At 44.2% G+C, this 27,869-nt stretch overlaps 1 protein-coding gene across 7 annotated transcripts in view; it reads left to right on the top strand.

The window, feature by feature from the left end:
* ABCC5 (ATP binding cassette subfamily C member 5) overlaps window positions 1-26,032 on the top strand; it is a 73,358-nt gene extending 47,326 nt beyond the window's left edge. For 2 of the 7 annotated variants that reach the window (XM_075761399.1, XM_075761397.1), the window contains exons 29-31: window positions 968-1,132; window positions 1,865-1,948; window positions 4,537-4,732. In XM_075761399.1, coding sequence (XP_075617514.1) covers window positions 968-1,132; window positions 1,865-1,948; window positions 4,537-4,596 — 309 coding nt within the window. In that variant the 3' untranslated portion in view covers window positions 4,597-4,732. Of the gene's footprint in view, window positions 1-967; window positions 1,133-1,864; window positions 3,416-4,536; window positions 4,734-7,552; window positions 8,481-15,184; window positions 15,326-16,005; window positions 16,158-16,598; window positions 16,716-17,916; window positions 18,153-20,504; window positions 20,619-21,653; window positions 21,767-22,749; window positions 22,859-24,264; window positions 24,493-24,797; window positions 24,941-25,621 lie in introns of those variants that run through there. The other 5 variants (XM_075761404.1, XM_075761403.1, XM_075761398.1 and 2 more) reach the window with 5 other exon arrangements.
* Window positions 26,033-27,869: the final 1,837 nt, after the last annotated feature.

Raw genomic sequence — 27,869 nt, 5'->3', positions numbered from 1 at the left:
TCACACCAACAATTATAGCGACCCAGAGAGATGTAGGGTTAGAACAACTTGGAAAGCATCTGTAGCCTGTAATGTCCTGCCATCAGGAAAGTATTGCTTGTTAGTGTTAATAATAGGGTGTCAGACTGGCCTAATCATTTCTTCAGTGTGTCCTGTTACTGGTGAGCATTGATTCTTTCCTCCTTCCACCTTTGTGTGAATGTCAGCCAAGTATTTTCTTTCTACATGGTTCTCCACTAAAATGTAGTCTCCAAGTGGAATTTAGGACCATGCTATGGCAGCGAAGTTAAAGGTTTTGCAGGAATGGAAGACAAATAATAGTTACAGTGAGAAAGGACTTTTGGATTGAGATTGACCAGAATTCTGATTTTAATATCCTTTTTTCTTAAACACTGCACACTGTAATATTTTAAGGTTCACTCTGCATCTGTTTTAAAGCCAGACTACTGAGCAAAAGTTACTGCTCTCTCTGCAGCACAAAACAAGTCTAGTTGAGCTTTGACAAGACACCACTGCAAATCAGTTTGAGTCTGAGAGGAAGGATAATTGTCTCCAGCATAAGCAAGCTGGTAAACCTAGTCAGCATTGACTTATTCCAGAAGGAATGTCACCACCAAGGATGCGTCAGATTAGTTTACCAGTAAAATTTGCATTTGAGATTTAGCTGCTGAATGTAAAACTGAAAGTAGCAGAAACTCGAGGCCCAGGTCAGAACCCAAACATCTCGTGGCTCGAGGACGTGACCATAAAATGCAAGTGTGATCCATAGGGTAACTTTGATGAAGGCAATTATATAAAGAAAACTGAAAGGGTGCTTGTAGAAACTACCTTTGTGACCACAGCTCCGTAAGGATTGCCAGTTGTGACAACTCTCGGTCATGGCAGTTCTGCCCAGGCTGCATATTTTTATGTTCAGGGAGGGAAAGTATTACTGTGGGTAACAGTCAGGGTTATGTGCTGCTTTCAGATTTTGATACTGGATGAAGCAACAGCTGCTATGGACACAGAGACAGACTTACTGATCCAGGAGACTATCAGAGAGGCATTTGCAGACTGCACTATGTTAACAATTGCTCATCGCCTGCATACGGTACTGGGCTCTGATCGGATCATGGTGCTAACACAAGGACAGGTAAGCAGGAAGACTTTTGTGGCTGCAGTTCCTGTTGCAATCTGGTGGTGTCATGTGCAGGCTGAACTGAAGAAACAGTTAGTATTGCAAGGTAGAAATTCCTCTGTGTTCATTCACATTTACAGCTGGACTTGATCTTAAAGGTCTTTTCCAACGTAAATGATTCTATGGTTCTACCTCCTTGGTAATAATACTCCAATAGAATCAGTTATTTCCTGACCGTGACAAGATGAAAGAGGGCAGAATTTCTTTTACACTCCAAGAAAATACCATAGAGTAACAGTCTCTCTTTTTTAAAAGTGTTTTTAAGTAAGCATTTCTGCTGCGGCTCAGTGGCAGTTTCCCATTACTTTCATGAAGCCCTGTGCTATCAAACAGGCATATGACAGCTACTTTACCCACTTTTCAAACATCCATGTGGGAGCCATAAACAGTTAAATCAAATGTAAGAACATTTACCAAAGGTAGAGAAGGCAAAACCCCATAGCATCTGCCTGTTTGCCAGAGCCACCAGAGGTTACTTCCTGCTGGGTAGTTCCAGTGTTTGAGCTAGTTCAAAGCATCCCAGGTTGCAGCATGTACACATAAATGCGCATACTATCACTGCCTGTTGTCTCACCCAAAGATGAATACCATGTTTTGGCTTCTTTACTGTGTCACAAGTCCAAGGGGTGGGAATCCATTTTCTGATGGATTTTACTGACATACTTTACCTGCCTTGTTTGCTTTTAGGTAGTGGAATTCGACACGCCATCTGCCCTTCTGGCCAATGAGAACTCGCGCTTCTATGCTATGTTTGCTGCTGCGGAGAACAAGGTTGCTGTCAAGGGCTAAAATTCAGGGCAAAGTCACTTTAATTTTGGAGAGCTACACTCCCTGCCTGTGGCAGGCCAGCTCTTCCTCCTCCTCCTTCTTCAAGCAGATTATTGCCTTTTCATCTTTTAATTTTTAGCACAATGTGTCAAGCCAGAGTTTTTAAAACCGTGTCAGAAGAATTCTTCATGTTTTTATTATTGTATTTATTCCATAATCATATTAATTTTTTGTTATTAAATGCACTCAACAAATGGCTCAGGGAGCCATAGTTATAAATGTATCAGAGGCCTATAATGAAGCTTTATACATGTAGCTATATCTATACATAATTCTGTATATAGCCTATATTTACAGTGGAAATGTAAGCCGTTTATTTTATATTAAAATGAGCACTGTATTAATAACAGTGCATATTCTTTTCTATCATTTTTGTACAGTTTACGGTACCAGAGATCTGGCTTTGTTATCGGACTGTATCAGACACCATTTTGTCTTTTACAGTTGGTCTTTTCCTAGTGCCAGATTTTCTGCGTGTCCGAGTGGAAGTGAAGCTTTGCAATAGTGTCCTTTATTGTCACATCTTTGTTGTCTAGCGCAGGGGAGAAGAGCTCTGTGGTGTAACTCTATTGCATTGTAATTTATGAAAGCTATTTGGAGCATCGCTAATGTTCACCACGGCAGCGGCTGCTGCTTCCCATGATGCTTTCCCAAAGCAGGGTTTTTAGTGATCTCCTGAGTGGAGAACCACTTCTGGGTCACAATAAGGCCTCATATTTTCTCAGTGTCCTGATACAGTATTTCCTACTGTATCAGCAGGGTTTATTTTAATGCAAGCAAGCCCAAGCTCTTCCTGCTTCGCTGATCTAACACAACCAAAATCTAACTGTTCATGGAATGATCTGTAAGAAATTAATCATAAGGTTCAAATCATACCCTGTATGCTAGCAGGAAAGCCTTTTCAGAGTTGCTTCAGCTGACTGACTCCTTTATCTTGAAGCTGCTAACACTCCTCAGAGGTTTAGGTTGGCTTTCATTGGCATGGGTAACACTAACTCTTTGTTCTGCTCACTTATACTAAGGTTAAACAACATCGATATTTCCTGTTTCTTTATTGCACACTTGTTAAGGAAACAGTCCCCTACCCCATGTCTTCTGGAACTTTAAACAGGTTCCTGTTGATCAGGATGTAATGCTGGTGTAGGACATTGTTTTCTTACTGTAAAGAGACCTACCTCAGGTTACTAGGTCCTGCATAGTACGTTGCCGTGATCACTGTACACCATCCCTGTTTTACGGGACCTGTGGCCCGGGTGGGCACAGTCGCTCCTATAATAGCTGTGACTTATTGAATGGTCAGCGTTGCATGTCTTTGTCAACTTGGACATTTTGTAGCCTTAGCATGTTTGCAAAATGTCTCATGGAGGCAGAAATCTGAAAAGTAAATAAAACTATTTTGGGTTTTGTAAATTTTATTGGCTTAAGTGGTTTGTTTTGGGCATATAAATAATTTCTCACCTTTCTGAGCCCTGGGGGACAGTTTTTGCAGGCTGTTTTGTTTTGTGTTTTCTTGTCTACACGCCACGGCGTAATCATTCTTCCTTCAAAGTGGAAAGTGTTTATTTAAAAGTGTAGTGGGTAATTTTTGTGCCCTCCAGCATGGGGGTGGTTTGCAATATACGTATCTTTGTGTTGAGTAGTACAGGGAGTAATAATTTATAGTGCCAGTTCAAGCCAAGTAGCAAGGGGAAGAGGTCAGAGGGAGTACAGAAGATCCTTCTTAGGCTCAGATTTCTCCACTTTCTTTACCTGCAAGTGTTACCATTTATAATGTGACATGACTGCAAAGTCACAGCAACAGGCGTTTCTACCTGCCAGTACCACAGGCAACTCATGGTATTAACAGAGCTTAGGCTGTAGCTTGAAGATAGCAGCACATAAAGCATCATTTGTGATAGTTGTTCGTTAGTAAGTCTTTTCCCAAGCAAGCATTAACCAGCACTGATCTTACCCTGCTCACTGGCCTGGACCCAAGCTTACTTATGTCAGGGACTGGCCACCATTTTGCTCAGTATTACTTCAAGGAGCAGAGTGAGTGTATGTTGTGGTAGGAAAGGAAGAAGTAATAGGCCTCTCTCCAAAGAACACCCAGCTATGTGGGGAGTTCTTTTCTAATCAGAAACTTGAGGACAAAAAGCAACTGGGGAGAGGCAGGAGGGAGCAGGGGTGATCGGCCAAAGAGGTAGTGCCCTGCTGCTTCCCTGAAAGTGGGGCTGGGTGTAGAGTGTGAAGATGAAGGCCGAATACCTCAAGGGGAGAGAATATGAAATGGATCTGCCTAAGAGTGTGGTTAAAACAGTTCAGTCAGTTGTCATGTGCAACTCTGCCAAGGATAGGGTTGTCTTGGGCCCCGCAGAACTGAGTTTATCGCACGAACTTCAGTATTTCCCTTGGCAAAAAAAGGGCTAACGTACCTAGTTCTCACGTGCCACTGGAGTCAGAGCGTGGCTTCATTTTGCAGCTAAGGCTGAGCTAATGGCAGTCTGGACAAAAGGGGAGCCATCCTGATCTTGTCCTCCTTCTTCTTCCAGGCTGGGAGTTCCTTCCACTTCCCCGATGCCAGCACTGGCTCTTGCCTGGTCCAGCAGTGACCCAGTTCAGAAAGCTAACTTGCAGAAAGTTCACCCTCCAAAAGCAGGAACGCTGTACAAAGAAGGAGACAGGAAGGCACACCTGGAAGGGAGGTGAAGCGGGGCTGCTCTTTTCAGTAGGTGCTAACTGTAACACTAGCATAGGTATGAGAGGAAACTGCGCTCAGGATTCGTTACGCCAAACTGCTGCTTCCCAGTTACGCTCTCCTAAAAAGGTGAATACTTCCCTGCTGCTTCAGTGAGCTGAAATGGCGCAACAAGGTGTCAAACGACGGCCTGTGATGGAGCAGGTGAACAGTCACCTGTGGATGGCTGGGATTAGCTCAACTGTTTTGTTAAACCTTAGCTCCAGCATTGTTACTTTGGAATTAAGGAGACAGACTGCCAGAGGAAAATGTTCTTTCTGCTGTCATCGCTCACCTGCTTCATTTGGCGCTTGTTTCACAGGCAGTACAACAGTACTGCTGCTCGCAGGGGCAGCACTTATTTTTTTTTATTGGTTTTTGTCCCAAACCACAGGAGCAAGCAGGGGCCTGGTCCAGGGCCCTGTCACTGAAGTGGAAGGAAGAAACATCAATATTTACAAATGGGACTGAAATATCTTTATCTTTGAAGCATTCTACAAGAGGTTGATGATGATGAGGATGGGAATTTTCAGGAATTGGATCCTGCTTTAGGATTTATAGTGTGATATCCCAGAGAAGACTTCATCCTGTGAGGAGTAGACTGTGGGATTGGGACAGAGGCTTTCCTTAAAGAGACCCTACCCAAAATAGCATGGAGATAACACATCCTTGTTATGTAGCAAAGGCCCAAGCCCAACAGGTGTGCAACTTAAGAGAGATTTGCCTGGGATAACCGGTTTGCTGTATTACCCTTGGGAATTTCAGTTGCATCAGTTTTGCTTATGCTGCCCAAATGCAGCGAGTGCAGCTGATCCCAACTCGTTATCACAAGCTTAGAGACTCTTAGAGAGAATGTGTTCTGCTCGTCTCATCTATCCGATAAGTGGAAACATTGTGCTTGCTTGGGACTTCAATCAAAACACAGGTAGGATTCTTCTAAAATTACCCAATGGAGTTAATGTGCAGTTAGATGGGTGTATTTAAGCCCAAAGTCAGGCCCTGAAGGTGTCCTCACTTGAACACCCGAGGAGACTTCACCGTTATCTGTGGTGAAGATCACACGGGGTCAGATCCCGAGGGCCTGGAGCTCTGGTCTGCAGGTCCCTAGATGAGAGCCAGAGGGAGATCAAACAGTCTTAGTACATTGCTGGGAGCAAAGTTTGAGAAAGCACAATTATTTTGAAAGGCAAATGGTATGGTATTTTCTGTGCAGAAAATTTGATTTACAAAGCGAGGATGTGGAGAGAAAGGGTGGAAGGGCAAAAAGTTTCTTAGCTAGAAGGGGATTGGGCAAAGACAAAATTGCTTCTTGAAGCTGCTTCAAAAGAACATACTGAGAAGGTGCAGGGCAGCCGTGGTGCCCTCATCAACCAAAGAGCTTTTCTGAATGTGGCCTTGTTAGTTTTTACTGCAACTGTAGGTTGTGTTTTACTATATATAAGCAATTGCACAAAGGTTTTCTTTATAGTCCCAGCTTCAGGTCTGTCTAGGATAATACTGCGATTTGTTTTACCCTTGGTTCAGCTGGAGGCAGCAGCCAAATTGTGCTGGGGCCACAGTTTCTGCCTCGAGTATGATGATACAGTGGAAACTCAATTGGGAAACGGTGCAGATGCTGCTGTGGCTTGTGTAAGGCTGGGGAGGCTTTTAGAATGTACCACCACAGGTTTGTTAAACCCACAACCGTGTAATAAATGTTCCTGTGTCGTCCAAAAGACGTGCCTTGGAGCAAAGCGTAAGAGTGAAAATAACTTACACAAGCGTCAATACATGGGGCAGAGAGATTTCCTGTACGCTGCTCTTGGGCTGCGTGGAGTTCAAATCACAGTTGCTCCCAGCACAACTCCCTCCTTCCAGCTTACTGTCTCCTACTGTTGCCATTCAGAGAAACAAGTGGTTGTATAAAGATGATAATTTTGTGGTTCCTGTCCTTTCCCATTTAGGAAGGCAGCAGTGGATGGTGTGTGATTGACTCGAGGAGGGATGGGGAAGAGCAAAGCATGTTACGTCTGAGCTGGGATCGGGGGCAGTTTGGAGGGAGCATTGGAGACAACTGCGGGCAGCCAAGGTGGGAGGGAAGAGATTAAAAAAGAGGGTGTATGGGGTGCTGCTGGAGGGAGGCTATTTAGGGTTGGACTGTCAGCTAGACGTAAGGAGCGTGACGAGCAGGATGAAGCCAAAATAGGTCCGGGTGGGATCACGGTGCATCAGCCCTGCTGGGAGCTGGGGTGTGGAGGTTTGGGGTTGTTTGTCTTGGAGCTGAGGAGGGGGAAGGTGAAAATGAAGCATTCGGGCTGCGAGGAGGAGGCCGAGCTGGCAGCGAGGGTGCCCCAGGGCAGGGGCGAACTGAGTGGGGCATTGTAGCCGTGCCAGCGGCAGAGCAGTGGGGATCGGGGCCAGCATAGAGCGGGGTGCTGGCTGTGGGCAGAGGAAAGCTCGGGGGTGTGCGTGGGGTGTGGGTGCGTGTGTGTGCAGTGTGAACGCCCACGCATGCGAGTGCTGCCTGTGGGCGTGCATCGCTTGTGTTGGAAGCGGTTTCTGCGTACGTGGGAGCTTTGCACGATGTGTGCAGGGGGCACTGCCTGGGTACACGTACGCGCGTGCAGAGGTGCGCACCTGGCACAGCCGTGCTCACTGGGAGGGGTGCGCTCGCACAGGAAGGCGGGTGTGTAAGCAGCACACCTGCCCGGCGCTCGGCACTGCCCGCACCCGGCGGCAGCGAGGGGCAGGCGCCCCCCGGTGCGCGCGCAGCCAGCGGCGGGCGGGGAGGGGAGGACAGCCCCGCCCCGCCCCTCGAGCGCCCCCGCTGTCCCGCGCGGCGCCGCCTGGCGGCCGCGCCCGCCGCTGGCTGTTCCGGGCCCGGGCCCTGCGCTCCCTCGGCCGGTGCCGCGCGGGGCCTGCGCGGCCCTTTCCCCCCCCCCCCTCCCCGCCCCGGTCGCTCCGGCCGCCGGGGCCTCCCTCCTCCCCGCCCGCCCATGGATTTCACATAGCAGCCGCCACCTCCGCCTCCTTCTCCGCCGCCGCTCCATGGCGGCTCCGGCTCCGCGGCCGCCCGGCCTGTGCTGCTGCCGCAAGGGGTCCGCGACCGGGCCGGAGGCGCCGCCGGCCCCGCCGCCGCCTCCCGAGCCGCCGCCGGACGTGGCGTCGGCCTCCAGCTCGCAGCTCTTCAGCCTCCGCCACCTGCACCTGGGGCTGGAGCTGCGGCCCGCGGCGCGGGCGCTGGCGGGCTGCCTGGTGCTGGAGCTCTGCGCCCTGCGGCCCCAGCCCCGCGCCCTGGTGCTGGACGTCCACCCGGCCCTGCACGTCCTCTCGGCCGCCTACCGCCGCGCCGCGGCGGGCGAAGCGCCCTGCTCCTTCGCCTTCTCGCCCTCCGAGGCCGCCGCCGTCCCGGCCCCGCTGCCCCCACCGCCCTGCCCGCCGCCGTCGCCACCGCCGCCGCCCTGCGCGCCGCCCTGCGCCGCCAGCCCGCCCTCCACCGCCACCTTCCTCTCGGCGCCCTGCATCGCCGCCGGCCCGCTGCCCTCCGCCGCCGCCGCCCCCCCGGGGGAGCCGCCCGCCAGCCCCCCGCCCGCCGTCTCCGAGCCGCCGCCGCCGCTGCCCCTCTTCGCCCAGCCGCCCTGCGCCGCCTGCCCGCTCGGCTTCAGGGTGGACCCCTTCACCGACTACGGCTCGTCCCTCACCGTCTCCCTGCCCGCCGCCCTCCAGCCGCACCAGCCCTTCCAGATCATCGTCCGCTACACCACGGCCGACGGCCCCGCCGTGAGTACGGCGCTGCGGGGGGCGGCGGGGCCCGGGGAGGGGCGGCGGGGCAGAGCTGGGGAGATGGAACAGGAAACTTGGCGGGGCCAAAAGCGTGAGAAGGGCCGCGCCCTTCTCAGATCTTTTTTTTTTTTTTTTTTTTTTTTTCTTTTTCTTTCTTCGCTTGCTGTAATTGACCGTCGGGGAAGCGCCCTGGCTCCGTAGCAAAGGCAGCGGGAGGTGTTTCACCGTCAGCCCCTCCTTGTATATCCCCGTCCCTCCGCTGCCTCTTCCCCCCCGGCCTGACAGCCGCCTGCCTGCTTGTCAGCAGCGTCTTCTCCCCGTGCCCTGTCCGCAGGAGCGCTCGGCGGTGCCAGTCCCACGCTGCACTCAGCAGAGATGCTCGTACCGACCCATCCTTCCCCCATCGCCGTGGCCCCCAAGGCTATTCATCCCCCATCACGATGGTCATTTTTAAAGTTTATCATCCTTTAAGGGCATTGCAGTTGTTGACGAGGAGTGCAAACATTTGAAAACTCCTGCCTCAACTGAATTCTTCAGATCGAGTTACATCATCTGCGAATACCGGAGTTTTCCTGTGGGTTTTGCCAGGTGCTTACAAAATCAGGCCTTGCGCACCTAGGTTGACGTTCCAGTGAGCCGTGGTCGGGAGCTTTGAGAAGAGCAGGGGGAGATTCCGAGGATTCCTATAACTTACCTGCTGGAAGAAAAAAAAAAAAAGATGAGAAATGGCCCAAAAGACCCATTTCCAGGTGGCCATGGGAGGTGCTTCCGTGTCTGTGTGGGTTAGCCACCTTCAGTAGTGAGATGCTTTGTAAAGTCTGTCACTTCTTTTAAACCCCTGGTATTTAGAAGCGCTTTCTTCTTGGCCTTTTAGGTGCGGTCTAGCAGATCTTGTGGTTTTAAGAAGTTACGACAGTGAAAATGTAAAGTTATCACTGGAACATAAGTTCTTCTTGTTACTGTATAGTCTGTTCAGGTTGGGAATTAAATTAACACTAATTCTCATCATGTGGTTTGTGAATCTATTTGCAAAAGGAATGTTTTTTTTGACATTCTTGCAACTTTGATGCCTCTGCCTTGCCTGATGGAATTGACTCCTAGCCTGCTGGTTTGGTATTGCCCTTGCATTGGTCAAAACCAGTAAATGTGTGGATCTATTTGACTGTTACAATGTATTTAACAAGAGTGGGAATTGAATATAATGGTTTAATGCAAAATAATCCAATAGCAAGTATACACTAGGCCTTTCCTTGTGAAAGGAAAGTGTTGCTGAATAGAATGAGTTTGCTGGATCTTTTTCTGTCTAATTTTAATATTACACTGAAGCTTACAAAAGTAACTTCATCCCCAGAATGATGTGGATAGTCTTAATACATTGGCTCACTTGGAATGGTGAGTTCCATGTGAAGATTTTTATTGACAGAAGTTTCCATTTGTTACATGGTGACCTTTTAAAATGCTGGTCCTTCCCTAAAAGTGCAAAAATGAGGTGGAATTCCAGCACTTTTAAAATTCAGATCCACTTATAAGTGAGGATGTTGTTCATTTTCACCTCTGGACTCCTGGTTTTAATGTTTTAATATTTCTTTGTACAATATTCTGCTGTAGTTTTTATGCACTGAAGAAGTACATGGAAGGTGTCTTTCAGGTCCCATACTGTGTTCAGAAGATTCTGTTGGTTGGGGTTTTTTTTTAAGATTTTACGAAGAAAACTGTTTCTTTTGTCCACTCTGTGCCTTGTTTATGGTGGGAAGGCTTTAAAGCTCATTTGGTGTGGCTGTGTGCTCTATAATCATTCTCTGTCTGGCTGAGCCATACCTCCTGAAGTACACGATAACATATGTTCCTCCTCTTGAACAAATTGTTTTATTTTAGGCTAGCCTGTGCCTTCTCCTGGGTTTTGCCAGCCCTGCTGCCAAAGGGGCAGACTGTCCTGCTGTGCCTATGGAGAAATGATCTCAGATGTAACGGGATACCGATCTGAGACTTGGCTTTAAAAACAATCTGAAAACCACTGGAAGGTGCAGGGCACGGATTGATGTGATGTTCGTTCACTCTCACCTCGTGTTAACTTGTTGCCTCCTCGGCCCTGCGCACGTGCCAGTGTGAACGTTACCTATTTGAGGATGCTGAGAGCAGGGTATTTTTTGCATTCCCTTGGCTGTTTGTCTTGCTTCCCCTGGATCAGAAGTGAGCTAGCTGTTCTTTATCCTGTCTTTTGAAGTCTTTATTGTACCTTTAATGGCATGTACTGCTTCGGTTGAAATGAAACTACAAGGACCAGTGTCAAAAGATTATCGATGGTTACAGTGTCAGGGGCATGCACTGCCCTTTTGAAGTGATACTGAAAAGTAGAACCAGGCACACTCGCCGACATGAATCGTACCACGTTTCCTCGCTCACTGTTGTAGATTTTGGCTGGCAAAATATTTGTCCTCGAGTAGCACCTGTTCTACCCCTTCATGTTCAGCACGCTGAACTATTTTTTTTGGATCCAGAGACATTTCATGCTATTGTAGTGTTATCTGTCATTGCTGGTTGTCAGCCTAGTGTCGCATTTTAACAGGGATGAGTAGCCCACATTTGTATAAGGATGAACTGGTTTATACTTGTGCCTGGTACATTTTCTCGCAGTCCCTTTTCTCTGCATATTAAAGCAACTTTACAGTGCTAGACCTCTCTCTTCTAAAAGTTCTATTTTCTTTGGCCTTTCTCTGAATATACTCTTTTTAGGTCAGGGTTTATTTTCTATGGGACCCTTAGCATACTTGTGGGACCTATAAAACAGTAAATTCATGTTACAGTGCAGCGCAGACGTGTTGGCAGTAAGATCAGCAGTGGAGATAGTCTGTTTAAAATTGGAAACCTGTTGCCTTGATGTGCTTTGAGCCATCTGGATATGTTATTTGACTGTCCCATTATTTCTCATGTGGAGGAAGGAGCCAAGATCTTTCGTTGTTTGATGGACACTGTGAGACAGCTGAGAGATTAAATCTGCCTTTCAGAGAGCATTCCAGCTCCCTGTGCTGTTAGGAAACCATATGCTCTGTACATCACCAATTCGCTTGAGAAGCAAGACTGTCATAAACCTTGTGTATCTCTCATGGTGTGGGCTGAAGGCACACACTGATCAGGTGTGTCAGGGACAGTAGCCCTGCTCTTCCTCCCCTCCTTTCCCTCACCCCTTACTTCTTGGTTCTACAAATACTCTTTTCATATGACTTTTTTTTTTTTCTTCTCTCCTTCCCCAGGGAGAAAAATCTGCATCTGTCTCTTGCCCACTGTCACGCCTCTGATTTGGCAGCGCACATGTTAACACCAGTGCTATTTTCTTTCCATGACAACCTTAAATGCAAACCCTACTCCGTGTTCTGGTATAAAAAGCGATAGCATTTCCTCATCTTCAGGATTTAGCAAAAAAGACAGCTCTTTTTGCAGCTCTGGGAACTTCCTTGTTTCATTAGATTCCTCGGTCCTCTTAAGAGTGCCTTGCTGTTCAGGTGTGCCTTGCTCCTGTCACATCCTCCGCATCTCAGATGTGTGGTTTACTTTTTCATCAGATGGAGCAGCCTGTTGTTTGTCTCAGACAGAAGCTGTGGTATTGCAGCTCTTCTCGGGAGCTTCATCGATAATACAGGTAGAAACATGGAGAGTTTTAAAACTGAAAGAGGCTTAGCTAATTGCCTTTGTCATTTGCTGGATTTGGGTGAAAGATTATAATTTAAGTCAATAAAAAATATATTCTTGGCAGGTGCCTTATAAATTGGGAGCTTCTTTGCAGTATATGGGCAGGGGGAAACCTGGACTGCCCAAAGCCTCTGTTCAGCAGAGGAACTAAGCAGCAGTTGTCACTTACAATGCACCACAGAACAGCTTTAATGTGTGAAACGGCTCTCCTATATACATGAAAAACTAGATAAAAATGGTGAACATTGTGATGATGTCATGTATATTTCCAAATGGGAGGACAGGAGGTATTCGGATGTGGAGTAGATGATGTGGCCCCAAATACTGCTCTGTCCCCAAGTGCTGCTCCCCACCCCTGCCCCCAGCAGTGCCCTGCTACTCACACTCCTTTCTGGGACGCTGCTTCTGCTCATTTTCCCCATCCATAGTCCTGCCTCTGTCCGGCAGCATAGCCTGGTCTATTTATATTACAGATCTATTTATATTGTTTCAGGATAACTTTCATCATTGTTCCAAGTGCATCTGGAAAGAGAGACGGAGGCTTGCCATGTAGCTGCAGACATTAGGAAACAGGGGGGAAAAAAATACTTCATCCTCTGGAAATGTTTTTGTCCCTCTTGGCCTGTGGGGCTGGTGCTTCATTTAACTTCAACCAAATGTCAAATAAAGGGGGACTAGTTGAAAAGAAATGGGCTTTAATTTATGGAGTTTCTTGTAAACAAGAATTAACTTTTCGGTTCCCCTTTGCTTCCTGCTTATGTTTTCTTCCTGCGCCAGTCAGGGAGAACTTCCCCTTATCTCTGTGCTCTAAAGACATCGTCTGTCAATGCTTTTTCCTTCCTACTCTAGTGTTGCAACTTAGGTCTGGTGGTGTCTTATCTCTCTGTTTTCTTTGTTAGATTTTTCTGTCTCAAAAAGCAAAGGAAACAGAACCTTTTGAAGGTGAGTCTCTTCAGCAGGGCCAACAAGTCTAGGTCAGACTTTTTGTAGTACAAGCACAAAGCCACTGATCAGAGGAGTGCTTTTAAAAGTTTGCATTGGGGCAGATTTTTAAAATCTTAATTTCTGAGCCTCCTTCCTGGATCATTAGGAAACTACTACCTTGGATGAAAACACAGCACTTGCATTTTTATGTGAGTGTGTGTTCTGGGCTGAAGCTATTAGTTTCAAACTGTGGGTTTTAACGAGACATGTGCCCCCAAATGCCTTCTGGAATAGTTGTCTCCAGTTCCACAATGTCACATCGCAGAGAAGATACTTATTGCCATGAAATGCAGGTATCCGTGGAGTGGAGTGGAAATCTGCAGCTATGTCGTGTACCTCAGCTGTGACCTAGGGATTTGGCCAGTGACATGCTGAAATGCAGCACGTGGATTTGAATAGTTGCGTAGCCGCAGCCCTCGTGCTGTAAGTGAGGCAAGGGTGGTCAGAAGTCATACTCTAAGCATGTTTTTGGCCCAACAGGCTTGAAACAGAAGAAGGTAATCTTAATCTTAAAACAAATTTCAAGATATGAATGCTGCTCTGAGATTAATTTTACTTCTAGATAAAGGTTTTTAATTTTGTAATGACTCCCACCTAACAAAAAAAATTTGCCAGTGGAGGTGTGAACCTCTGTATGAATAACTGAAAGGTGCTGACAGTGGGTGTCCTTTCCTTGCCTTACACCGATCCCCAGGGGTGCTGTGAAGTGGATGATTTGGGAGAGGAGCCTGTTGGCGTCTGAGGTGAAGGGTCTAAAGGCAAGGGAAGAAGCTAACAAAGGATAACCGTATAGGACAGAGGGAGAAAGAGAAAACTTTGACTTCCAGAACACTGAGAGGTTAACTAGGAGGCAAAATTGTAATATATCATTAAAACCAGAGCAGACATAGTACCCAGGCTTCTCTTCTGTCAGTGTTTCATTGCTTTCTCTTGAGGATCAGAACTGAACTAAGTGCTGTTAGTGTCTGCACTAACTGCTGTTCCCTGAATTCAGATTTATTGGTTGCTTTGATCTAAGAATTCAGCAGACTCAGAAGTTTTATTCCTTGTGCTTGACTGTTCCCAAGACTTCCAGTGGTTCCAACTTTATTGCAAGTTTCACAATATTTGATATTTTCCGTAAAAGCTCAGCACGAGAGTTCTAGGGTTACAAGAAAATCCTTATTTAAAATTGTTCCTACACTTCAAAGTGGAAGGCAGGGAGCATGTGAAAGCATAAACATTACATTTGAAACAGAAAAATCAAGAGGCAAATAACTGCACTTTTTCATATTATTCTTAATCTATTCTAATTATTTGCTGAGGGTCTGACTCATGATTTGTTTGCTGCTTGATGCTGAAAATTGACATGTTCAGCAGTGGTTTTTGTTGTCTGTCCTTTTTTTTTTTTTTTTTTTTGTGACCACCCAGAATCTCCTTATCCGCTCTGTAGAAAGAGGCCTCTGGTGTCATTGACCAGATGTTTCTTACATATACTGACTTTTTTGCATAGTGTCAAAATGTTTGATGCTTCAGCCAGGAGGTCAGTGTCAGGGTCAGAGATAATGTTCAGAGATAATGCTCAGCCTCAGGGTTCTTTGGTTTGTGGGTTTGGGGTTTGTTGTGGGGTTTTTTTGTGGTTTGGTGTGTTTTTTTTTTTTCCCCAGCTTGTGCTACCTGACCCCTACTACTCCTGTTCATGTTGAATTAAAAACATGAAGGTATTCAGAGTACTGCTTCCGAGAAGGTTGTGTGGATGTTTGTTAGGGACTTGTTATTAACCAAGCAGATCAATACAACGGAAATAGCAAATGGCTGGAAGAGACAGTATGTTGTGTGGCACCATTCAGTGTTCAGACAGTGAGAAATTACTCTGAGTAGTCACGGCAAATAAACAGGAGTAGAAAGACATATTATTAGAATTGGAAATACACCCTGTGCCAGATATGCATCTGGGGAGCCAAACAGCTCCTCCTCCACAGCCCTCTTGATTTCAGGTTTTGTTTTTTGGTAGTTCATCCTCACCTCTTCTTCACATCACGTTCCAACAGATCTGGTGGCTGGATCCAGAACTGACGTACGGCAATGCCAAGCCGTTTGTCTTCACGCAGGGCCACTCAGTGTGTAACCGGTCTTTCTTCCCCTGCTTTGACACACCAGCAGTGAAGTGTACCTACTCAGCTACTGTCAAGGTAAGTGACCGAATAGATATAAATGCTTCATGGAGCACTTAGCTGCTGTTAACTTGTGAAAGCATAGCTACTTTGTGTGTGGATATACGACGTAAAATATTCATTGTGACACTTAGTGTTATAGAAACTATAGGATTCTTTAGATCCCTATTCTGGTTCTTGAAACAGAATCAGGGTACTGCCATAAAGGCCACTCTGTTGCCTATCATGCTTGTGTCTTGCCTTCCCCGTACTCAACGCTGAAAGAGTAACCATGAAATGGGTAATATGAAAGAAAGAATTTGGCTGGTCACTTCCAGTATTGGTTATTGATGATAATACTCAACTGTATTTTATCAAGTCTTGAAAGGAAATAAACAAAGTTTTATATAAGCAGCATCAAACAGTGTTGCATGTGGTATAGATGAAATAATTTATTTGCTATGTGGGCACTTCTGAAGCAGCTGGCATAAGAAGCCATGCAATATAGGAGGAATAATATTTTTAGTTAGTGTGTTTTCATGGGCTGGGTAGATTGTGGTTGAAAAACCCCACAGAACTCTTACATTTTGTGTTATCTAAATGATTGGTTTTAATGTATGTCCTCTTAGGCATAGATGAAAAAACCCAGAGAGATCTGTGGTGTAGTCATTCAGCTGTGATGATCTGGTGAGCTGATGTGTATGATGTTGGTCTTCCAGGCTCCAGCAGGCATACAGGTGCTGATGAGTGCCACCCAAAGCACCTACTTAGAAGAGGAAGGTGTATATCAATTTTATATGGAATATCCAGTTCCTGCCTATCTAGTGGCCCTGGTGGCAGGAGACCTTATACATGCAGACATAGGTCCAAGGTAAGATGTGCAGTGAGTTGATTCTGCTTTCTGTGTCTCTGCGCAGTGCTTCAGGTAATGAGTAGTAAATACATTGAGTCATTGATAGGGGAACAGTTGGGACATGAGCTATGAATGTTTAGAGAGTTTGAGGTTTAGCTGGGTGTAAAGAACTGCATGGCACTGCACTGGCGAAGATCTTTTCCTCTTTCAAAAATGTTGCTTAGTGTCCTCTGTAGTCATTCCAGCTACTTGCCTTGTTGCCTTGAGGCAATTTAAGGGATCTTTGATTATTTCTTGTCATTTATCTATAGAGTGTTAGCCTAAAGAAGGCCTGAGTCTGATGTGAGACCTCTTAGCACTATTACCATACATGGAAGTGTGGTACGAAGTCAGGCTATTTTTTCTAAGAGATAATTCAGTTTGCTGAAGTATCACCTGATGTTTTCTGTTTTCTGACAGGAGCAGAGTGTGGGCAGAGCCTTGCCTGCTGCCAACAGCCATCAGCAAGCTTTCTGGCATGGTTGAGCGCTGGTTGACTGCTGCAGAGAGTCTGTATGGCCCATATATATGGGGAAGGTGAGTTTAATAAGTCTCCCAAGAATGTGTAATGGGAACAAAATAAAAGAAACTTGAGAAATGACCATGCTTTTCCCCTACGCTAGCAATAGCAGGACAGATGAGCCTCTCGACAATTTGCACCACTGTAGTAGTTAGGAACAAACTCTGGAGTTTTGTCTGTGCAAGTGGCAGAGAGGGCTATGGAGGCATGGTGGTGTTTTGCCTGGTATGGTGGGCAGAACTGCAGGTTTCTAAACAGTGGATCTTCACTGAGGAGTGAAGGTTTTTCATACTGTGGTGTTTTGTGATGCAAGTCCAATATTGGACCAAATGCCATTCAGAATGTATGGCAGTTTTATTTATTTTTACATATGGTTCTTGACATATATTTATTGTGGTATGCCTGAGAATACTGAAAACCTGACTCAGTACAGACTCATTGAGAGTCCTAGTCCCTAAACCCAACATTAATAGTTTCTCAAGTTAAGCTTGACTTTGTATTAAAAGAGAATGTTTTTGAGAGATTGTTTTCGTTCTTTGGCTGGGAAAAAGTGTTTGCAAAGGCTCCCTATATTTCTTTGCTAAAGGTAAGCAGGGTGAATGTGCTGTTGTTCACTTACAAAATGTTGCTTGAAATGATCTGAGAACATGACCTAGTGTGCCAGTGCTGATCATTGGTGGAGAAATTTAGAAAACAAAACAAAGAGTATTGTTACGTTCTGAAGCAGACAGGCTAGAGTAATTTTGCTGACAGTGCAGGTACACCAAATCGATGAATTCATTCGATAGCTTCCCAGCCTCTCTCTTTCCTGGGAGCCTCTGGGGACTCGACACTGTGTGTGTGTGTGTGTTAGTGTATGTAGAGTAAACTTAGTGGTTCTGGCTCTCAGATACACAACTTGTGGTGAGTTTGCGTGTGTGAAGGGAACGTGATGCCTCTGAGAAGTGCTGGATCTGCTGCACATGGAGAGACTGTCTGGTCATACATCCAAATGTGAGCAGGTCCTTGGCCAACAGAATAAACTTTGTGATCTGCTGATCAGAAGAATTAGGCACCGCTGGTCTAGAAAGTTTGTTTCTGAAGTCACAAAAAGCTCTCAGAAGAGCCTTCCCTAAGGGAATAATAATAATAATAAAAAAAGGGTTCTGTGTATGTCTTTTTGAAATAGCTATAACTTACCTATCTCTTCTCTCTTCTCTTCTTTTTCCCTGATTTTAGATATGACATTGTTTTTCTTCCTCCATCCTTCCCTATTGTTGCCATGGAAAACCCATGCCTGACCTTCATCATCTCTTCCATTCTGGAGAGCGATGAGTTTTTGATCATCGACGTCATCCACGAAGTTGCCCACAGCTGGTTTGGAAACGCAGTCACCAATGCTACATGGGAGGAGATGTGGCTGAGCGAGGGGCTAGCCACATATGCGCAGCGCCGGATCACCACAGAGACCTATGGTATAGATGCAGAAATGTTTCTCCTTATGATGTGTCTAACCAATAATGGAAAGTTGGCTGCATGGAATATTTGCCTTGGGAGCTCAAAAGTATGTAGGGAGCTGGTTTTCTTTTTTTATTTCTGGAACACACACATGTCCCCAGACTTTGCATTGAACATCTGGATACTTGAGAGTGTGATGTTGTCTTGGCTTTGGGTGGAATCAATGCTTGATATGGTCATAGGGGGTTTGAACGAGGTATGTTGGCACAGCGTTGTAAGGGTGTTTGTAGGAACTTTGGAATTACTGTTGGGTACCAGGCAGGTTTCATATGTCAGAGCAAGGTGAGCAGAGGATGCTTCAGAGAAAGATGTAAGAAATCTTATAGTGGTTAAATTGTGAAATAACTATCCTATGAACAAGTGTCTTTCTAATCCTGATCAGTTAGTAGCTACCTACTGTTGGAAAGAATGATGGCAATAGCCCTTATAAAAAAGAAGTACATATCTATGTAGCTGTCTGTTTATCTATTTAAGGCTTCCTGTAGAATTTTACAGCCCTGCCTTTCCTTATTTCACAGGTCAGTTGTATGGTACTGTCTTTAGAATATTTAAGTAGTAAATCATTCCTATCACTTTTCAGTTTAATTGGATTTTTATGGAAGTGAATAATGGGAACGTACATTTCTCTAATTTGTCCTGTTACGTTCTTAAAACGCCTGTACCGTGTGTATTCTCACACGTCCACTATAAACAATCTTGGAAAAATTCCTGGAAATCTTGGCAGTGAAAGTGTTTAGAAGGATGCCTTTGTTTCTATTTATGTATATTGGTTTTGGAGATGAGCTGATGATAATGAAATTTAGGGAAGGAAGTCCTCTGAGCATATATGGAGATATTACAATGTATATTATATGTCTTTGAAAGCTGTTTTATGTTGAGCAATTCTGAGTGGTTAGTACTGTTCTCATAAGTCACGTTATATTATACATGGCAATGATATGAATAGGTCAGAAGATATTGGCCTGTTCTTTATCCCATCTTAGTCTGTCCCTCTGACATACGATGAGATCCTTGCTGAGTTTGGTCTGTTCTTTTGAAATTTAGAACTGGTTGTTTCAAGAAGCAATTGTTCAGGAAACTAAGAAATGCCTTTTCCCCCAGCCATTCTTTCATAAGCTCTTTTTGCATTCTAGTTTGTTTCTAGGACAAACCTCTGATCTAAATCTTGCCATTTATGACATAATTTCTGGAGTATCTTCTGCTGTTAATAAAAAGGCATCTTTGTAATGACATTGTTTACAGAAATTGGAGTCCAGTGACCGCCACACCTCTTGGATCTTGCTTAATCCTCCTCCCTGTAGCTTGAAGTAATTGCCTTTAACACTAGCTATCCTGGTTCTTGCTTTCCCCTGCGTGGCACGTCCGCCCCTTTCCCCATCAGTACAGATTCTTCTAATTTCCAAATATATCCTAGTTCTTAATTCTCATTTTGCTTATATCAGATTCCTGTGTATGTACATTGGGACTCTGAGATTGTATCTATGTAACAAGCCCCATCGTTGAAGCTAAAGACTTAGCAAAGAAAGCTAAAATGTTAATAGTGTTGGATGTTAAGTATCTTCTGAATCTGAAAATCCATTTTCCACAGCTTTTTACATCTGTGAGGGCATAGAAAGATCTCTTGACATGCCAGTGTAATACAGCTAGTTTGGCTTGAAAGCATGGAATGCTCTACACTGCAGTTAGAAAGAAAGAGTAGCCTACCCAGTCACAGTGGTAAAAGAAGTCCTAACGAGTGGCCGATGAAAATTGTGTGATACAATGTGGGTAGGATGCTAGATAAAGCTTAAAAAAAGGTCCACAGGATCTGTAATATACCAGCTAAATCTAACCCTTTTCTATTTGCACCCAAGAGGCGATACTTGCTTAATAATAGCCTTGGCACTGGATATGGAATCATGTGTCTACTGTTCTGCTGGTGACATTGCTATTTTGTAGCACTTGATTGCTCCTTGAAAGTTGCCTGTACAGTACTTATTCCAATGCTGTTCTGCTTACCTTGCAAGAACTGATAAGATGACGTCAGTGATGTAAACTTTAGCATAGTTTTCGTGGTGCTTTGTTTTTCAGTTCAGCCTGCTGCATAATCAGAATGAGTAAATGCACTGGTTTAGGTTCTGACTTTCATTAGAAATCGCAAGGATTTTTTGCACTCAAGTTTCTCTGCTGTTACATCACTGTGATTCTGTCTCACTATTGTTGTGTCTGTTACACCTTCAGTAGCTTTCATTTTGTACCTGTGCTAGTTCTGCACGGGTCAGGGTTTGCTAGTCATTTTTCCATAACTAATGTGTTTCTTTCTGGGGTAGGAGCTGCCTTCACGTGTTTGGAGACTGCATTCCGCCTTGATGCTCTCCACAGGCAGATGAAGCTCCTTGGAGAAGACAACCCGGTCAGCAAGCTTCAGGTTAAACTGGAGCCAGGTATTGCTTTTGGCTCAAGCTGCTGTACAAAAAATTTCTGTCTACCAATTCTGCAATATAGACCAAAAAAGACTAATTTTTACATATCCTTTATAAAAGAAAGAAAAAAGAAATACTGGTTTGCAAACCAGTCTAAAAGTAAATATGGAAACTTGCCTTGAAGTTTCCTTCAAAGTTGACTAACTCATCTTTATAAATATTGTTCTGTTTAGAACAGAACAGACTCACTGAGTAGAAACAGTGTGAAAAACTGCCTTGAAAGCTCTCTGGTTTTGAGCTTCTGCATATGTAAAATAGTTTATGATGAAAATATTTGGAAACGTCAAATAAAATCCTGTGCTATTAAATGTTCCTCTTGTTATACGTTCACGTAAGAACTATGTATGTATGCATAAGCATACAGACAAATGTATGTACTTGCTGTCCTGTTGAGTGAGCTATGCAGGGCTGTTTGGTTATCCCCTGAGCCAGATGGATGTCTGCACTCCAGCATCACGTATGTTGTTCTTTGGTAGATCTCTAGTTCTGTCATCACTGTTGGAGGTGTGAAGCAGTCTTCAATCTAGATTATGCTTAAAACAACGTAAAATGCAAGTGGAGGTGATATTGGAACCAAATGGAACAGAAATCATGTGTTGGAAGTCTCAAAAAAGAAACAAGTAGTGATGGCCTTATATTGATATCTTTACAAATTTGTGGTATGGTGATTCCCTGAGTTTGGCACTGAAAAAAAAAATTTTATTTGTCTTCAAATTCTAGGTGTGTTTTCAGTGACTTCTAGTTAGAAGTGACTTGTTCCATTGAGAATTAATACTTAGTGCTTACAATCATTGATTCCCCCCCCTTCCCCCCAGCCTGTACATTTGGACTGCTTCTCTTTAATTTACTGCAGTAAATTAAAGGTACTGACAACAGGCTTGTTCTGTTTTTAAGTCACTGCATCTTCACTCGGTGATCTCTAAGGGGTATATTTAGAAGGGCTGGAAATTAGTGTCCTTATTAGTGTCTTATAACATTGTTGTCTTCTCCTTTCAGGTGTAAATCCTAGTAATTTAATGAACCTCTTCACCTATGAGAAAGGCTACTGCTTTGTTTACTACCTGTCCCAGCTCTGTGGTGACCCAAGACATTTTGACTCCTTCCTAAGAGTGAGTGTGAATAAACATGTGTTTCTCTTGAAATTTAGAGCTGCTTTTTTTTTTTTTTCCCCTCCAGGTTTTGTCACTGTGGCTAAAGTTGAATACAAGTGTGTCTGAGATGGAAGAATGGTGTGAGCCTGTCTGCTATCCTATATGATTCTTTCTATGTCTGACAGGTTTTTATTGAGATTTCTCTTAAGTGGATGTGCTCATGCTCTTCTTTCATTTCAGATTCTGAGCTTATGAGGTGCCAGACACAGAGTAGTAGTATTTTTTTTTTTTTTTGTTACCTTTTGTTCTATGCTCCAAATAATTAGAGAGCTGTTCCAGCAGAGATTATCTATGACTGGAATGATGTGACTTCAGTTACTACTAAATAGTAACAGCTTGTGGTTTCTTTACCCAGGGTGACAAAGGGCATGGTTTCCTACATTGGGGCAGATTTGGTGTCTTGGAGCACATTTGCAAAACCTATAGAAAATTATGTCAGCTGTTGACTTGTTTTTGAAAAGTGACACAACTCATTGCTTTTTTTTGCTGCGTGCGTGCTTTTTCATCTCCTTTTCCTGTCCATCCCCGTTCTGTCTTTCTCTCATCTATAGTTATGTAAGTATGACTTTAGTCCGTAACTGTGAGTGAGTAATAGTGGCCAGCCGTGTTCTGACTTTCTACTAGTGTCAAGTATGAGGAAACCTTCCTGCCCTTGACATGTTAATGTATCTGGGATCTGTATCAGAAAAAAAAAACAACCCACCTGTATTCAGCTGTCAATGTATTTGCAGCTACCCAATTTTTTTCTTTTTATGGTGCTTTTCTCATCTGGGGGGAGGAGAGAGAATATTTTTCTTGATTTTTTTTTTTTTTTTAAAAAAAAAACCCTTCTGAATACTTGTTGCCACTCTTCCATCTCTTTTTTTATTGCATGCAGTAGTTCTACATCAGAAGGAAGCTGTCTTTCTCTTAACTATAATTTATCCTTTTTACTCTTTCAGGCCTACATCGAGAAGTACAAATTTACCAGTGTTGTGGCTCAAGATCTTCTGGATTCCTTCCTGAATTTTTTTCCAGAGCTGAAAGAGCAATGTGTTGAGAGCAAAGCAGGTAGGAAATTTTCTTTGTTAACTGTAAACACTGTAGAAAATCTATATGATAAATTTTGTGTTTGGCTTGGGGGATGCATAAGAAAATGCTAAGGCAAAAAAACCCTTTTGGCAACAGTCAAAGTAGTGATGGTTGTGGTGATTTATTGTTACTGCCTCTATGTTGGGGAATGAGAACATCTTAAATCGCTGACAATTTTGGCATTAATCAGCAGAGTGGTCCTCAGTTAACTTTCTCATTAACTCATCTTTCACACTGCAGACAGAATGACCAGTGTATATGAGATTTACACGTGCTCAAATGCAAGGAAAAAGTGAACATACTTTGAAATTTCATCTATTTTAATTACAGAAGACATGCTTTGAGAACTGTAACTTTTCCCAAGGTCATATCCATGCATCTCTTCCGTAATGTTTCACCCTCCCTTATATCCCCTATTTGTAACTGTTGGTGGATTTATGAAAGGTCTGTGATCTACAAGGTGCTTATTAGCCCACTTGCTTAAAGAAATGAGACTAACGTTACCCTGCTACGTGCCCATCCTTGTAAGTAATTATTGAACCCATTGGTCAGTTTAAACCAGACTGGCAGAGGAGTGCAGCTCCTAAGGATACGAGATTCCTACAGGCTTTGTGGAAACTAACTGTGGAGAGATGTAGAGGAGGAGGAAAAGCTGCAGCGTGAGCTCAGCAGTTGTATGTTTTATTTGGCCCACTGGTTGGCTAACGAGTTAATCGCAGCACGGGCTAACTTTTGCCTGGCTAATATTCAGGGGATGCAGGAGAAAGGAGTTTTAGGATAGATGGTGTGGAACGGGAAGTATTGCCAAAGGTTAGGAAAGTGCTGAGGTGGTAAAGGGTCAAGGGGAAGAGCTCTGTTGAAAACCAGGCTCTGCCACTTGTGGAGAAACTTTTTTTGTTTTAGTTATTGATTGTATAAATAAATGTAAAATTGCTTGGTTTTGCTGGTGGGTAGGAGACATCTAGTCAGCCCTCTCACCACCTTTTTTTTTTTTTTAATGAAGCAGGTTTTCCCCATATTCTTCAGTCTTCCTCAAAATTCTGAGAAATGCATGCACAAAAAATTCTTATATTGGAACATAATTTGATCATAGATACTTGTTAGCCTGGCTGTCTTAAGAGCATGTGTGTTTCTTGTACTTGCTATAATGTTGAGCTTTAGAAAACTCATGGTTAAATTTGGAGAGGTGTTGCTGGCACTCTTCCAGGCATAATGTAGGCTAGCCTGATGAGACTGCTAAGACTGTTGTGTTGCTGTAACCATAGATTGGTCTGATTTGCTATTGTTAGAACCTCTCAACTGTGGTAGAAGCAGTCCTGAACCTTGAGGCAGCCAAGCCACTTGCAGAGACTCGTGCTTGACATTTTTGGTGCTCCTCATTCCAGGACTGGAGTTTGAACGTTGGCTCAATGCTACAGGACCTCCATTAGCTGAGCCAGACTTATCTCAGGGATCCAGTCTGACCAGACCAGTGGAGATGCTCTTCAGACTCTGGACCACAGAGCCTCTGGACTCTGCTGCTGCTGCCAGCAGTGTTGACCTCACTAAATGGAGAACGTTCCAAACCGTGCTTTTCTTGGACAGATTGCTGGATGGGTCACCACTGCCACATGGTGAGTACTCTTCCAGGGTAGTTGAAAAGTATTCCTGGAATAATTAATTGAATTCTAAAGAGCCCTACCCCTCATTGACCTTATAATTCACGTAAAGTCAGGTTGAATGGGGGCTTTGAGCAACCTGATTTAGTGAAAGATGTCCCTGGCTATAGCAGGGGGGTTGAACTAGATGATCTTCAAAAGTCCTTCTCATCCCAAACCATTCTATGATTCTGTGATTTTTATGACTTGTTATTCTCTGATGACCCTCAAACTTGACAAAATAGGTCATAGTTCTTTCTCTGTGTATGTGCTTTCTTCAGAGGTGATAAAAAAGCTTTCGGAATGTTACTCCTCTCAGTTGGACTCCATGAATGCAGAAATCCGTATCCGCTGGTTGCAGATTGTAGTCCGAAATGACTATTATCCAGACCTTTACAAAGTCCGTCGCTTCTTGGAAAACCAGGTACTAACTGCTGGATTAAAATCACTGCACCTCTCAGTGCATGAGACATGTGCATGAGACATGCGACGTGAAAGACCTTGGAACTTCTGCTTCCTGGCCAAGTGTAGACCAGGTGTGTTGCGAAGGGGCTGAGCATGGCTCACCTGCTAGCGGGTGGGGAGGAATGGGCAGATGTAATTTGAAATGCCTACAGATAACCTCTGCTTTTCTAGCCTAACTCAATACCCTTGTCCCAGCTCTGCCCAGTGTATTTTTTTGTGTTGCTTTGTATCAGCCCTGGCTTTTCGAGACCAGAGATTTTCACACTACTAAATCGTGTGATTGTTTGAATATTTACACTTCAAGCAAGGCTAGGGCTCATTAAATTCTTCTAAGTAGTTTTTATTGTGCAGGAGCAAAAGTTTAATGCATGTGTTTAGCTGTGGCCTCTTTTCCTTGGCCTTTTAAAAATAGTTCTGTTATTTGTGGAAGTAGCTCAGTCTTAGAGAGCAAATGGTTTTTTATTATCATTCATAAAAATCTTTGCATTAAACCTGTTTAGAATAGACTCAGCTGTCTTTTGAAGAAATGTGTTGCTTGTCTCCAGTCTGAAGTCATTCAGGGCTGTTGGAGTGTAGCTGCAGAAGAGCCGAACCTCGTGACTTTTATTGAAAGTGACTATCCAGTTTTCCTTTTTTGCAGATGTCTCGGATGTACACAATTCCACTTTATGAGGACCTTTGCACTGGCACCCTCAAGTCTTTTGCCTTAGAAATTTTTTACCAGACCCAAAACCAGCTGCACCCCAATTTGCGGAAAACCATCCAACAGATTTTATCACAGGGCTTGACTCCACTTCCTGCCATAGACACTACAGCAGTCACTACAGACACACCAGCAATGGTGCTTGAGGACAAAGTCTCAGAGGCCACAAATGGTGCCATTTCACTCAGGGATGTTAATGTGTCTGCTTAGATCACCAGCTCATGCCAGCCATGAAGCTTGAAAATGGGGACAGGAACAGAGGAAAGATACCAAGTGTCTCCTCCTTTCCCTCAGCCCTGCAGCTGCAGTGTGTTGTTATTGTAACTGGATTTCTCTCCCAAAACACAAAGCAAATGTGCCTTCAAGTATCCAGCGTGTGACACTGCCAGATTTCAGAGATCTCCTTCAGCTGTGGGATGGATATTTTGATTCAGTTTATACTGGGCAGGGACTCCTGGGCAGTTGCTTCTCCATGGAAAGTGGATAGTTCTCTTTCTAAGGCTCTTCCGGATGGTTTCTCCAAGGTTGTTCATTGGTGGTTTGTTTTTTTCATTTTCTTTTTATTTGTCTGAGGCCACTAAGGCATGTCCGGCTTGCTGTGTATATGTTGCTGGGGAGTGTATACATGTCAAGCTGCCATTATCCTGATAATTGGGCTGAAGTGCTGCAAAGGAGAGACTCAGGAATTGTCAGTGGCAGCAAACACTTTTTCATGTTATGCTCCTTACTGTGACAGATGTGTTGTGATTTGGGAGGTAGGGGACTAATGCTTAAATAATTAAGAAACTAATTTTAAATAGCTCCTGTTTCTCCCCCTGCCCCTAGGTGGCTAAATAATAATAATGCTTTTTATATATATATAAATAAATATATATATATATATATATAAAAGAGAACAGGGAAACCTTATGATGGATTTGAAATCCTTCTGTACTTAACCCTACCCTCAGTTTTCCCTTTGCACTCAATGGGACAAGCAATAAAGAAATGTGTAGGCTCGAATTTTCAAAAAAGTTAAATTTAGGTGCCCATCAATTCTGGTACTGGCTGGATGCCTAAATCTTTTTAACTGTTTTGACAAGTCTAGCTGCAACCTTTGATAGTGTGTTAGGATGTGTAGCATGTGCATTTGTCAGATGCACTGTGTCTTCTATACTGTCCTCTTGGAAGAATTAACAGGACCTTTAATTTTTCAAAAGATCCCTAGCATATGTTGGGCCTGTGAGAGCTGTGGAGATATCCATGCTAAAATTTTACTGCCTTGAATAACATTTTCCTAAATAACAATTGCCCTGTCATACGACAGTCTGAGGGAAGTGGCCTCTTTCTTGATGTGAAATTTTTAAGCCCCGCTTTACCCGAGTCTGTTTTCTGACTTACGGTGGTGGTAAGATGCCATTTCATTTACACAGCATGCTATTTGTATTGATCACTGGCCAGGCATGCAAAATGGGGAGACAGTCTCTTCTGTCTGCGCCGTTTGGTCTCAGGAGGCTGAGGGCAAAGCATCGTTGGGTATTACAGAGTACAGGTGATGGTTCTTAGACTCTGTGCCACATCCTTTTTAACATGCGGGTACCTGTGTGCCTCTTGGTGAGCTCCCACGAAGCATCTCTGAGCTGAGGTATCAGCAGGATGGAGGACTAGTTTGAATAAAAGGTGAAACATTTGGAAGAGGCTCAGCTAAAGGAGATGTGAGAGAAAAACTGTTATGTACTTTGGGGCAAATTTTAGCCCTGCTATGGGGATCTGCATAGCACAGGAAGAGGGGAAATTCGGGAGATTTTTTTTTTTTTCACCAAAAGTATCTGTTTACACCCATGTGTGGATGGGGACTTAGGTGCTGTTACTGGATCTGCATTTTCTGGCTTTAAATTAGTTTGGACTTCACCGTAGCCTTAGCCTGGGCTGAACTGGGATAAAGCAATAATAAACTCAGGCCTCTGTAGTGCTTCGTTAGTTTTCAGAACGGGCCATCAGCATTGTTGGGCTTCAGAACTCCAAGCTCCGCTCTTTGCTCCTTGAATGGGATTATCTTTTTCGTTCTGTTTTGTTTTCCCAGAAAGGATGGAGAATGATGTTTTCTGTACAAATCTCTTTCCTTTTTATTTGTTGTTCTATTGAAAGAGATTTGTGCAAGCTGACTTTCCACTTCCTGAGTTGCTGCTGTTGGTGCTGCGTCTCC

Source organism: Balearica regulorum, chromosome 9 (assembly GCF_011004875.1).
Source record: "Balearica regulorum gibbericeps isolate bBalReg1 chromosome 9, bBalReg1.pri, whole genome shotgun sequence".
NCBI classification, from domain to species: domain Eukaryota; kingdom Metazoa; phylum Chordata; class Aves; order Gruiformes; family Gruidae; genus Balearica; species Balearica regulorum.
The sequence above is the reverse complement of the archived record's forward strand: the minus strand, read 5'-3'. Positions and strand labels throughout refer to the sequence as shown.